The 13,626-nt window shown below is 42.9% G+C and overlaps 1 protein-coding gene across 2 annotated transcripts in view; it reads right to left on the reverse strand.

The window, feature by feature from the left end:
• The window catches only part of STARD13 (StAR related lipid transfer domain containing 13), a 218,240-nt gene that overhangs the window by 146,099 nt on the left and 58,515 nt on the right, over positions 1 to 13,626 (reverse strand). For both annotated transcript variants that reach the window (XM_077927137.1, XM_077927138.1), the window contains exon 3: positions 9,130 to 9,163. In XM_077927137.1, the coding sequence (XP_077783263.1) occupies positions 9,130 to 9,163 (34 nt within the window). The remainder of the gene's footprint in view (positions 1 to 9,129; positions 9,164 to 13,626) is intronic.

The following is a 13,626-nucleotide window of genomic DNA, read 5'->3' on the forward strand; positions in this document are numbered from 1 at the left end:
GCCCCATTAGCTAAAGTGGTGCTTCAGGTTAAGAACAGTTTCAGGTTAAGAACGGACCTCTGGAACTAATTAAGTACGTAACCAGAGGTACCACTGTACAAGTCATTGACCCACCCCCTGAGATTTATTATTGCAGATATCAATGCTTGGAGTAGCCTTTCTTCCCTGTAGCCTCACTTCTCAAAGCTGACACCACAAAATAGAAATCAAACAGTTATTTAAAAGCCCTCCTCTATAAGACCCGTATTGTACATGTACATGCCAGCTTTGTACAGAAACCTTCTCTTCCCTTCTCCCTCTATCACCAGGGATCAGCTTCATTTCTGCGCCTTACATTTGGTATGCATAGCCAGTCTCTCTCTAATGTTGCGTTTCAGTTGTGCTTTGACAGCCCTGATTGCTAATTAGTCTCTGCCTTCTGCTGAATGCTTAATAAATATAAGTAACTGTACATGGATTTATAGTACAAGCAGGCTACTCTAGATAGAGCTCGTATTTATTTACTGTTTAGATTTATACACATTATCCAGGTGGCTTGCAATAAAATATTTTATACAACACACATCTTAATACATTGAAGTAAGCTAATCACAGCTACTTAAGAATAGCAACCACATCGTATAAATGAATGGACATAACTGTCATAATCTGGCACATTTCTGATGTAGATGTGGTAGTTCTTTTGATGCAATTATCCCCAGCCCACCTTCTGCATAATTTACATTCCATCACACACGTGTATGTGTGTGTAAGAGAGAGAGAGAAATAATAGCAGTTCAGTGCCCAAGCTATTGCACTTTCTAGTCAAGAGATTATGAATGGCGACACACAAACAATTGCACACCTAAAAGCATATGCAATTGAAATCAAACAGAGGTTTTCCTCCCCATTTGATGCCCATCACCAAGGATTTCCAAGATACTGTGCAGGGTTTCCATGGATATCCAATTACGATGGGGCACAGAAGCAGAAAACTCCATGGAAATAAATGGGCAAGTATTTCAGAGGAAACAATATCCTGGTTAAAACTTCAAAAGTACAACCTTCGACCCATTCTGTTTTTATTATTTGGGGGTGAAATTTGCATAATAACAAACACTCCAACAGAGCAATCCCAACTGCCTGTTGCTGTCATGGTGCCTTTGCTGAGCCACTAATGCCTCCATGGTCTGGTCACTCAGGAATGCCATGCGGGGGGAAATAAAGGGTTAAATTCCCAGTCCCTGAACTGCACGGTCCCATTTCTAAATAGCCCTCCCTCCAGGTTTGCTACATACAGGGGCAAAAAACAGGCAGGTTAAATGCATACGGGCATTAAAAATCTCATTTAATTTGTCCCACAGGACCTGGCTTGGAGATTGCCACTGTGTAATAGATGTGAGTAGTGGGTAAAAGCCTCAGCGCCTAGGGCTTGCCGATCGAAAGGTCGGCGGTTTGAATCCCCGCGGCAGGGTGCGCTCCCGTTGCTCGGTCCCAGCGCCTGCCAACCTAGCAGTCCGAAAGCACCCCCGGGTGCAAGTAGATAAATAGGGACCGCTTACTGGTGGGAAGGTAAACAGCGTTTCCGTGTGCTGTGCTGGCTCGCCAGATGCAGCTTCGTCACGCTGGCCATGTGACCCGGAAGTGTCTCCGGACACCGCTGGCCCCCGGGCTCTTAAGTGAGATGGGCGCACAACCCTAGAGTCTGTCAAGACTGGCCCGTACGGGCAGGGGTACCTTTACCTTTACCTTAATAGATGTGAGTGGCCCCCAGTGACAGTTTTTCAGAGGATTCAGGCAATAGTTGTGGATTAATAGGATGGAGACTTCTCAAGCCTCTCTCTTTAAAATCATCCCCAAAGTTAATTGGAGTTTAGCCTGCAGGAGGATCAGACAAGCCATTAGGCCACACTTGCGTATAATGCTTCAAGAGCATGATAGAGTCTGCATTGCAATGGCCCAGGTCACTTAGGGACTTTGCTATATTACTGCAGTGCACCACCACCTCCTCTGCCAGCCTCTTGATGCTCTGCTAAACTCATCATTACTGTGAATCAGCAAATATGCCGCATGCTGTTATGTTTAGCGTTTCAGACTTAGTGCTGAAACTGGCAAGCTGTTAGCACTTCATCTGGCTTTATCATTTTGTCGGCAAGGGAAAAGAAACCTTACTCCCTTTCCTTGAGACGCAAAAATATGCTTATGTATTTTGTCGTTTAACAACAACTTTACAAGGAAAGAGTTTGTCCTGTAAGGCTTGTCAGCACAATTGTTCGTAGTGAAAGTGCGGTGGGTACTTCAGAATTAACTCGCATTCCATCTTATGAGCACATACATTACTTCCCAACTTGCACACGTTTGATTCATGTTGTTAGGCAATCCCTAAACAGTGGAACTCTCCGCCCACTGGTGCATCTAGCCTTGCATAGCTTTTGCTGTATGCTGAAGACACTTCTCTTTTACCCTGGCCTTTCACAGGTGAGACATGGGACCCACATCTTTTGCTGAATTTATATTGTTCTGTTTTGACTGGAATGGTTTTACTTGTTCTTTTCATTGTAACTGTTTTACCTGCTTTTATAATTGTCCACCTATATACATAAACATGGTGGTGCTGTGGGTTAAACCACAGAGCCTAGGACTTGCTGATGAGAAGGTCGGCGGTTCGAATCCCCATGATGGGGTGAGCTCCCATTGCTCGGTCCCTGCTCCTGCCAACCTAGCCATTCAAAAGCACGTCAAAGTGCAAGTAGACCCCAGAGTCGGTCACAACTGAACCTAATGGTCAGGGGTCCCTTTACCTTTTTATACATAAACATGTAAGGCTGTCATCACGCTGCAGCTTGTGTGGCGGCCAATAGGTGGCCACACCAACTCCAGCATCACAAATGCAAGGCAGGTAAACAAGAAGCGAACTTTTTTGTTTAATGGAGGGGGAGGTGCTTCACAGAGTGGTTTAGCAAGCCGCTCTGGGAAGTGTCCCCCTCCCGACTGTTAAGAATGGCTGCAGCAAGAGTTAACAGAGGGGATTCAGAATACTGCTCCATGGAGCACCTCCCTCCTCCTTTAAAAGAAGGTGGGACTTGGGGTGAGTAGTGAGGGGATAGGTGAAGGGGCGTTGTGAAGGGAAGGGGTTGTTTAAGTGGGGGGGAGGGGAGTGGCAAAAGAGTTGGCGGGTAGGTGGTGTTGGCAAATAGAATGAGCAGCCCCTGGGGTTTTATATTGTTGTAACCAGCTGTGTGACTTCATGGTAAAGGGCAGGTAAATAAGTAAGTAAATTAAGTAATTAATTCGAAAGCTGGTTCTCGTGGTATTTGGGATACAGCGTAGAGGATCATGAGTGAAAGCAAATGAGACCACAGTCAGGAATTTATACTGTAGTGGGAAGCAAAAACTTCTCACATTAGGATCTGGGAAAGGTGAACATGTAAGAACCAGTTGTGATGCTTGCTTTCTCCCTCTCATTCCTCAGCAGCATTTTGGGGCTGCAGAGTTGGGGATTGCCAATTTCCAATTTTTAAAAAAATTCTGGTACCAGGATAAGATCAGTAGGAGGCACACATGGGTGAAGTCCAGCTGGTCTCCAGTGGTAGTAGAGCTCACAGCAAGCCTGGGCTTACGTTTCAGTGTGTTTAGCCTGATTTTGCAGTCTATAAGCATAACAGATGGTGAACTACTTCTCTTTTGCATGCACCACAGTTTTGCGGTGGGGTGTGTGGGGAACTGATCAGAACTCCCTTACTCCCATTTAACGGCAGACAACTTCCCCTCTCATAGAATGTCTGAACAGAAGGGAAAATTACAGCTGCCACAGAAACATGGCTGCCAGCGAGGGCCTCTGAGGGAAGCAACTTTCCAGTGCTGATCACCTGTTAGATGAAATTGACTGGGGAAGAATGCAAAGGCCACGTTGAAGCATTTCCTACCTGCATTAAAGACTGAGCTGATTATTCCCCCTCTGAGCATCATTTCTGCCTTTTTCATAACACATGTAATCATTAAATGCACAGAATATTACTCACAAGCCATACACACACATTAAAACACTGGCTAATTACTTCATGGTACAGTTATAGGCAACGTTATTGGAACTCTGTACTGAAATAAAATCCATTTCTGGTGCGTAATCACATTTCTGTCAATTCCTAGTATACCATAAAAGGTTTCCCTGAGGAATTGGAATGGCTGTGTGCAGCTGCAGCTTTTCTTAGAAAACATTTTAAGTATTCTGATAAACATATTGGAAGGTCTTTTGGACAGCACAGGAAATAGCGGGCCAAGTGTATCGGTTTATTTATTTTTTTTAAGTTAAAGGAAATGCAAATGAAACAGGCCGGCCATACAAAAAGAAGCATTTTCCCCTTCCATAAAATGGAATGTCTGGGGGGTGGTTTGGAAAGAGCAGAGGGTCAGTGCGAACTATGCAGGCAACCTCTTGTTCTGACTGGACTGTTAGCCTTGATAATGTCACAGAACGAAGGCGGAGAGAGCAAGGCTGTCTCAGTTCCCAAACTTCTCTCAAACTGGCCAAGCCTCCTTGGTTTGAGCTTAGTAAAGAGTTTGAAGCTGGGGACTGCCATCTACTGAGGAAAGAAAGTTGTTGGCCTTGCCCTAGAACTCCCTTAATCCTGCCCTGTGTTGTCATTCTGTGCAACTCCTCCAGCACTAAACTTAACAGCAGGGTTGCCGCTCGATTGAAGAGATCTTAGCTGATTGATGAAATAAAGTTTTCATCCATTAATTGATTAAACCTGCTTAGGTTTTGCACACGACTAAAACAAAAGTTGGGGGGGGGAGCACACCCTCTTTGTTCAAATGGAGTTTGTATGTGTCATCACAAACAGACATGTTCTGGGAAGAAACATTCCCAGAGAATGTGAGGGGAGGCCTCTTCTGAGATAGAAAGCTGCTTTGTGCAACACATTCGGGCTGCATTCTGACTGTGTTTAATTCAGTTTTCCTGATGTCTCCTTAGCCGATCACTCCTGTGGTTTGCGTGATCTTTCACATGATGTGAAAAGCCGCTTCTGGAAATCTAGTGGAATCTAACAGAGGTTTAGCGCTCATTTCCATGTGAATTGCTTCAAGAAAGATATCCCCATGGAACCCCATTAACCTGGAAAAAAAATTAGAGTTTTGTGCTCTAATCTTCCTGTGGTTTTCATGTGATGAAATATGGGGCGGCAATATTCTGGCCTATAGTTCTTTCCTGCCATTTTAATGAGCAAATCATGCAGGGTGCAGAAGCACTTGTGCACATAAAGAGTGGTGATATGTCCAACGGTGCCCACAGTTGTGTCACACCACACCCACGAGTGTGAATGAAATTTAGTGCAACATTGGGACTATGTTGATCAAACAGGCACAGTTCCATAATGCAACAGGTACAGTATACAATGTAAAAGGAACATTGGCTAGCAGGACACAAGCAGTAGCATTAAAAACAGGAAAATAAACACAATAATAAGCCCCAAATCTTACACTGGATGCTTAGAACCTCTTACTCTGGAATATAACTATAATGGAGAAAATTCTGCATGAGATTTCAACAGGAACTAAAAACTCCAGGCACTTTTTATATGACCATCATTTTCAAGACAACATTCGTCACAAGCAATGCTATTTTTCTAGAAAAAGAGGTACCTAAACTCACCATGAACACCTCCCTTGTTCTCTTATAATGGCAATTATGCCCACCTGAGAAGTGCCAGAACTGAGTTCTGGTGAGTTCCAGCTGAAAAAAAGCCCTTGTCACAAGCCTGACAAATCTGGAACTATACTTGATGAAGAAACTTTACCAAAAAAGAAAGGCATGGAAAGATCAAGCCGAAGAAGCAGAAGAGTCATCCATCAGAGTGTCCAAGATCTATTCAGTATGAAAACCAAGTTACAAAAAAGTAATAGATGCATTACTTTTAAAAAAATATATCCAAGAGTGCAAATCACAAAAGCCAACCCTGCAAATGGTGTAGATAATTCAAGAAACAACCAGAGGAAATAGTTCATGACTAAATCCAAACAACTCATTTAGAGGAAGCGGGTCTCACTTCAGAATAATATAAGCATATTTTCCCCTCTGCAAGTACCAACCTGGCATTCAAAAGACAGACTCATAACATATAGTAGATAAAAGTTAATGTGCACAAAAATAACAGTTGGGACATTTACAGAGAAAACTGCTTTTTGCTTAACAACAGTAGCATTTTGTTGACATGACAGTAAAAGTGGCTCAACAAGAGAACTGCCAATTAAGACCTCCATTTTCCAGGTCTGAGCTATCCAACGTGCTAAATCAGCATCTTTGTCAGCATATACACACACCGGCTCTTGACACTGGCTGCAAAATAAATAAATAAAAGGGGTTCTCTCATCTGCTGATACCTTATAGTTGTTCTTCGAATAGGTGAATAATATAATTTTTGAACAAAAGGTGCACTGGCTCATGACAATTTGAGCTATGCAAAACCACAGGTTTTAAGCTAGCTGGTTCAAGCTAGTTACCCAGGCAAAATCCACTTGTATGGTAAAAAGTCAGCTGTTCTTTTAAACTTGAATTAGCATTATTTTTAGAATATTAGCTTTTAAGGGGTTTTTATGATTAACACAGAAACTGTTCCAAGCACCATGCATGCACAATTAGGCTTTGAAAGCTGCAGTTCTCGTGACTGTGTGTGAGGTTTGTTTGTTTGTTTGTTTGCTTGCTTATTTCTGTCCTGTCTTATATGCATCCTAATCTTTTCCAAGCCATACCCACTGACCTTGGAGGGAGAGATGGTCAGTCAGGTATTGGGGGTCCTGAGCCATATAAGGCTTTAAAGGTTAAAACCAGCACTCCGAACTGGGCTCAGAAACATCATGGCAACCAGGGTAACTGTGCCAGAACGGGTGCTATTTGGTCAGAACTGCCTAATTCCTGCCAGCAATCTGGCTACTGCATTCTGCACCAGATGCACTTTCTGAATCATATTCAAAAGCAACCCCACATTGCAGAAATATAACCTAGAGGTTACTAGAGTGCAGACTGCTGAACCCAAGTTACCTCTGTCTATAGGTAGAGAAGTGTCTGAGCCATTAGTCAAAGCTGGTCGGAGGCACAACGTTCCACTGAAGTGACCTGTGCCTCAAGCAACAGTAACAGATCCAGGACAACCCTCAAGCTACGGACCTGCGCCTTTTAAAATTGAAAATACAGGGCAGGTATGTAATGACCTCTCCAGTCTGTGGTGATATTTTGTTGCTTGCTGCACTATGATGTGACAACTGCAAATTCTCTGCACATTTTCTTCTGACACACTGACAGCAGCTTTGCTTTTCTGACAAGAATTGTGGTAAACTCCTCATCTTTATTTTATCTGTCAGTACTGTTAAATGCCCTGGATAACGTGTCTGTTACTACCAGAACATTTTCTTGTCTAATATTCAATAGTTCAAGTCTTGCAGCAGAGGCTGGAAAAAGAAAATCATGTCTGAATCCTGGGAGAGACAGGTACCAGCACTTGCTGAACAATATGCTACTAGGGCCCTGTGCTCAGCTTCTGCCTTCTACTGGCCTTCTACAGATGGACAGACTGAGCATTTTACAGCCACTGACCAAGGCCAGAGCTTCCTTATCTGTCTGTGCACATTGACACTCTTTTTATAAGGGAGTCTACAAGCATATGCCATTGGTTTCCAAGAACCATTGTACTTCTCCAAATATCACTGCTCCAATTCTCTTTTTGGAGTCATCCATTGACAATCTGGTTTATGTTATGTTCCAAACACAGTAGTTTAGTACATGACCTGCTTTGATTAACTGCTTCAGCTTTTAAAAAAAAACATTCACAGTTTTCCAGTAAGGCTCATAGGCTGACTGGGTGAGCATAAAGATTAGGTATGAAATTTGCAGCAAAATTCACCATTCCTAAAAATGTGTCCTGAGCACACCCAGCTCAAGGAGGACCAACGGCCAGTAGTTTAATTCTTTATTGACAAACCACAAACTTACAGTAGCTTCTAAGGTGCACTAAACACACAAACACACTTCTGGCAACTAAGCAGTTGCCATTCCCTTCCCAGGCTTGCGCTCTGAGCTGGACGGTTGGAGCAACAGTGTAACCACGCCTCCACCCAAACGTAAGTTCCCGTGTCTGAAGGGCACACACAGGCAAACCTGTGACTTCACCCACATGGAAGGTGCCATTGTGCCTGCCTCTTCAAGTCCTTCCTGGTCCTGGGAGACAGTGGGGAAAGGGCTGGAGGGGATTCTACTGGCCTGATTGTCCCAGGAACTGTCTACTTCTTTGTCTCCACCTTCTGGGACACCTCCCTTTCCAGCCCTGGCTCCTGCCTCGTGGGAGGAACAAAACCCCACAAATTACTGATTCCTTCCGCTGGATCAGTCTTGAACATCCCTGCCTCCACCACACACTCCTCAGAGCCCTGCCAGTCCCTGACAAAATGCCTTCTTATCTTCTCATGGTGATGTTTTTGAGACATCCTGTATTTGCCAACATGCATCTTCTCCATCTCAGATTTTTAATCTGAGCCAAAAATGAATTCAGGGGGCTTGTACTGTTTCGAAGCAGGCATTAAAAGCTCCCCAACCCTCGGTTGAGAGAAATGGGGGGGGGGGGGTTGGGGGTTGGTAATGAATAAAATATAAAATATAAACCAGAACAAGCCTGTCCAGAACTGCAGCAGTTGCACCCATGCACAGATGGCAAGCCACTTCAAAATGCCTGGTACCCACTCTTTTACCATGCACTCCTATATTCCCTCCTAAAAAGTACATGGAAATAATTCATGAGCAGTAGAATGGTTCATCATGAGTTACCACCCCCATCGTTCTGCCCGGACACTGAGGTCCAGCGCCGAGGGTCTTCTGGTGGTTCCCTCATTGCGAGAAGCAAAGCAACAGGGAACCAGGAAGAGGGCCTTCTTGGTAGTGGCGCCCGCCCTGTGGAGCGCCCTCCCATCAGATGTCAAAGAGATAAACAACTACCTGAGATTTAGAAGACACCTGTGATGCTAAACCAGGGATCGTGGTTTGTTGCTCCTCTTTGTGCAGGGGGAAGAGCAAAGTGGGAGCAACCTCTGCATTCACAACAAACAATTGACTATAGTTTAGTGTGACATGTGAACTATATATAATAACAACGAGTGACCTACCTGCTTTTTCTCTGTTCAACTCCTGAGACAGCATCTGCAAGAAAGAATTACATTTCTTAGTTGGCAAAACATTTTGTTTCCTTTCAAAATAGCAGAAGCACCCAAAGTAAAAGAGGATATTAAATTCTGAGATATCACCATCGTTGTCTGACCGACTCTAATGCAACAGGTACTGATAAAGATTTTTTTGTGAACTCACAGATGGCTGCCAAAAATGGTTTTAATTAAGGGCTCGACCTATAGTTGTAAACAGATATTTACTCATTTGAAATACTTATGTCCCTTTTTTCCTTCTGGCTGCTGAGATCCCTAAGGTGGCTTACACCACGAACAGTACTAAAACACTAATTTATGTTAAAACACCGAAACAAAGACAGTGTGTCAGATAAAAAAAGAGCCAACTTTAAAATGCTGAGGGACAATACAGTTGAATATTGTGAGGCAGACTGTATATACAAGTGTACAGGTGAAATGGCTAGAGCTCATGTGTGTGGAATTTGGTGATGTTAGTTCTTCCAATAACACAGCGTTCTCAATGTCTCCTTATGTAGGTAAATCCCTGAGCACTCAAAACATTTGATGCTAGCGCCTGAGAACACTAACCTTTTTGTCCCTTCATGGGGCTGGCACCTATAATATCTGGTGCCTAGGAATGTGAAACATTTCTCAAGTATTAGGGGCTCAGATTTTTTATTTTTTATTTTAAATCAAGTTGTCTTCTCAAGTATTAGGGGCTCTGATTTTTTATTTTTTATTTTAAATCAAGATGTCTTCTCTGAATGATTTACTGCACATTAGGCACACTCGTTTTTATGGTCTGCTCTACAATGTTTGAGTGATGTGGCTAATAGAGTGATCTGATCACCTTCAACTTCCATAGTGCCCAGTGGTATTTTTCTAGAAAAGGAGGGGGCCAGAACTCACCATGAACACCTCCCTTGTTCTCTTAGAATGGCAATGGCGTCTACCTGAGAGATGCTGGAACTGAGTTTCGTTGAGTTCTGGCTGATAAAAAGCCCTGATAGTTCCATGGATAAACTGTTGGGGTTTTATTTTGTCATAATAAGGCTTGTGATTTTAAAATTTCCATGGAAATATTGACGCAGAACAAGCAGTTTTGAAATTACATAAATATGTGCCACAGTTGTCTTAGTTCTCTTCGAGCGTGTGTCAGCCCCCATCATCCAGCTCTGCCTCCTACGATTTCTGGTTCTTTTTGTGAAATTGTATCAACAAAAAATACAGTTATGTCTCTTGACCAATTCCAAATGGGAACACAAAACCTGACAGATGAAAAGTAATTTATAGAAATAATGTCTTATAGGAAATGGCACTCGTGGAACACTAGGACAGCAATTTATCTAAGCTGAATGGAAAGCATCAGCCTGAGCCATAGAAACTATGAATGAGCATGACCCCAACTGAGTGGGGAAAAACCTGACAGTATCTGCAAATATGACTAATAATGGCACACACAAGAATTTAGATTTAGTGCTTTTACAGGACATGTCAAAACAGTACTAAGAGTACCAACAGTAGTAAATATATTATTATATTGCAATAATATGTTTATTTAAAGGTAAAGGTACCCCTGACCATTAGGTCCAGTCACGGACAACTCTGGGGTTGCGGCGCTCATCTTGTTCTATAGGCCAAGGGAGCAGGCATTTGTCTACAGACAGCTTCCAGGTCATGTGGCCAGCATGACTTAGCCGCTTCTGGCAAACCAGAGCAGGGCACAGAAACGCCGTACCTTCCCGCCAGAGCGGTACCTATTTATCTACTTGCACTCTGATGTGCTTTCAAACTGCTAGGTGGGCAGGAGCAGGGACTGAGTAACGGGAGCTCACCTCGTCGCGGGGATTTGAACCGCTGACCTTCTGATCGGCAAGCCCTAGGCTCTGTGGTTTAGACCACAGTGCCACCCGTGTCCCTATATATGTTTATTTACTCAGAAGCAAATCTCACTGAGTCCAAAAGGTCTTACTTTCAAATAAACGTGTATAGGGTTGCACTGTCTAATTTGCTTATGGCAGTTAAAAAAATAAGCAGCAGCCAAGCAAATTTTAAAATTCTTAATTCCGTTTTCTTTCTTGCTGAGATTTGGAAGCTCTGACCACAGCTGAGTTACTCCTGATTTACCTGAATAAGAAAATAACAGTTGTTTCCCTTAGCTTTGCATAAAATTGTCTCAGGCCAATACTCTGATTTCCTAGGTTTGCCAAAGTCTGAGTACCAAACCTCTGGTTGCCAACCTAGTGCCCATGAGATCAGTGGTGCCCTTGAATTCTGCTGCTGCCCACAAAGCCTCTAAGTACACAGAGACAAAGGAGAAACCTGGAAGAGCAGTTTTCTCTTTTCAAGGCTCCTGAGCAGTGATTGGGAAAGTGATTGAGTTAGGCAGAGATGGAAGTGACCCGGGATACTGTTTGTGGAACAGAGCAGCCAGAGGGAGAAAGTAGGATGCCACAGGATTCAGAGGGAGAGAAGGTGATATACAAGGCATGCATGCAAGTTGAATCCCATAAAACTGAACCTCTTGAAATTGCATCATTTAAAATGGGTCCTCTCCTGCCAACTTCAAATCACAGAACTGTAAAAATCACAGATTCAGAGATTTCCAGATGCCTGCAGATGAGTTGTGCGATTTGTTGATGGTTTGGTTGTCGTCCCACGTAAAAATCATTACCAGGTGTGCTTTCGATTGATGTTTTTGTGGTGCTGTCAAGTAGAGCACCTATGATTCCGCCCACCTCTGTGCAGTCTACTAATGTAAGCTTTTATTTGACAGCAGTTGTAGGATGTATAATCATGCAAATTCCAGAGGATCTGTTGTAATTCTACTAGATTCCACTTTTACCCAAACCTCATAGAAAAGCAAAGTGTGCGTGCTTTCTTGATGTCTCTCATGGGTGTGTAATAAAGAGGAGATGGGGGCCATGACATTCTTTCAATATTATTATTATTATTATTATTAATTAATTTATATGCTGTCCTATAACCGGAGGCCTCAGGGCAGTTCACAGAACAAAATCAAAATATGAAGCCACAAAATATATGATACAGTGGTACCTCGGGTTAAGTACTTAATTCGTTCCGGAGGTCTGTTCTTAACCTGAAACTGTTCTTAACCTGAAGCACCACTTTAGCTAATGGGGCCTCCTGCTGCCGCCGCACCGCCGGAGCACAGTTTCTATTCTCATCCTGAAGCAAAGTTCTTAACCCGAGGTACTATTTCTGGGTTAGCAGAGTCTGTAACCTGAAGTGTATGTAACCCGAGGTACCACTGTATATATCAACATATAATCAAAATATATAATCATATATAATCATAAATATAAAATTCCAGATATTCACACAGGCCCCAAAAGGGTGGAGACCCCTGGAACTTATAGGCTTCCCCGTGGCTAACAGCAGTTTTGGGACATGATTTAAATCAGGAAAACATGAGGTGTATCTGACAATTAAGTCTGCCTGGCCAGATAGATCTGACACCATCTGGATGAATTAGCGGATGAAGTAGCAATGATTGAAGATATTTGCCTCACATTTTGGTTAAACTCAGTAAGATGCAAAATTGCTACACAAGTTCCTCCTTGCTTTCTTCTTGGTTATCTTGTTTGCAATAGCTGCCATCCCTAGGAATATCAACCTTGCAAAAAAGGGTTACCCAAAGAGATTCAGGAAGTCTTTAGTCTGCTTTCAAATGCACCACTTCAATCACTTAAAACGTATATAATCCCACAAAACAATTGAGATGGCCTGTGCAGTGCCTGCCTAGAATAGAAACACTGATGAAAAGCACAGAAGGTCGTTCAGCTTTGCTATAGAAGTTCTAAAGCTACGTTTGTCTGCATTGCAGAGTGCTATAAAAACCATTCACTCGCTCAGTTGCTTCTCCCAGGAGCAAAAGGTACCAGTTCATTTTGGCAACCCTTCCTGCGTTTGAAAAGTGTTGGAGGCAATTTAAAAACAATTTCCGAGGGAACATTAGATTCCCACCACACACCCCCAGTCTGTCCTATGTGAATTAAAAACATGAACCATTCATTTTATTTAACTGGATCTGGCACAATTTAGAATGATGATGTTTGTAAAGCAAATTTAGAGCACTTTGCAAACAAATGATTCAGCATCTCATTTTTTTATTTTTTTTATTTTTTGCTTTTTATGTTGCTAGGTACAATTCACATCCTGAGGCAGGCTTATTGCTGTAGATTTGAAAGATTGGCTTGTATACAAGTCTCTCTCTTTGCACAGATGTGTACCAGGTAGCGTTATAAGACTATCGTTGTCACATTCTTTTGATGCATGGTCAAATAAAGAAGCACTTATCAGACTTAATGGCTGTTTGCAGTGCATAGGAAATCAAATGGTGGTTGGTGTCTGGTTGTTCTTTCATAGCCATGTCCCTATCTGCCTCCACCTGACATCATATATGACATCAGGTGTTGGACAGGTGGGTGTATTTTGTGGGCAACAGTCTGACAGGTCCAA

This window comes from Podarcis muralis, chromosome 4, assembly GCF_964188315.1.
Source record: "Podarcis muralis chromosome 4, rPodMur119.hap1.1, whole genome shotgun sequence".
Taxonomy (NCBI): Eukaryota; Metazoa; Chordata; class Lepidosauria; order Squamata; family Lacertidae; genus Podarcis; species Podarcis muralis.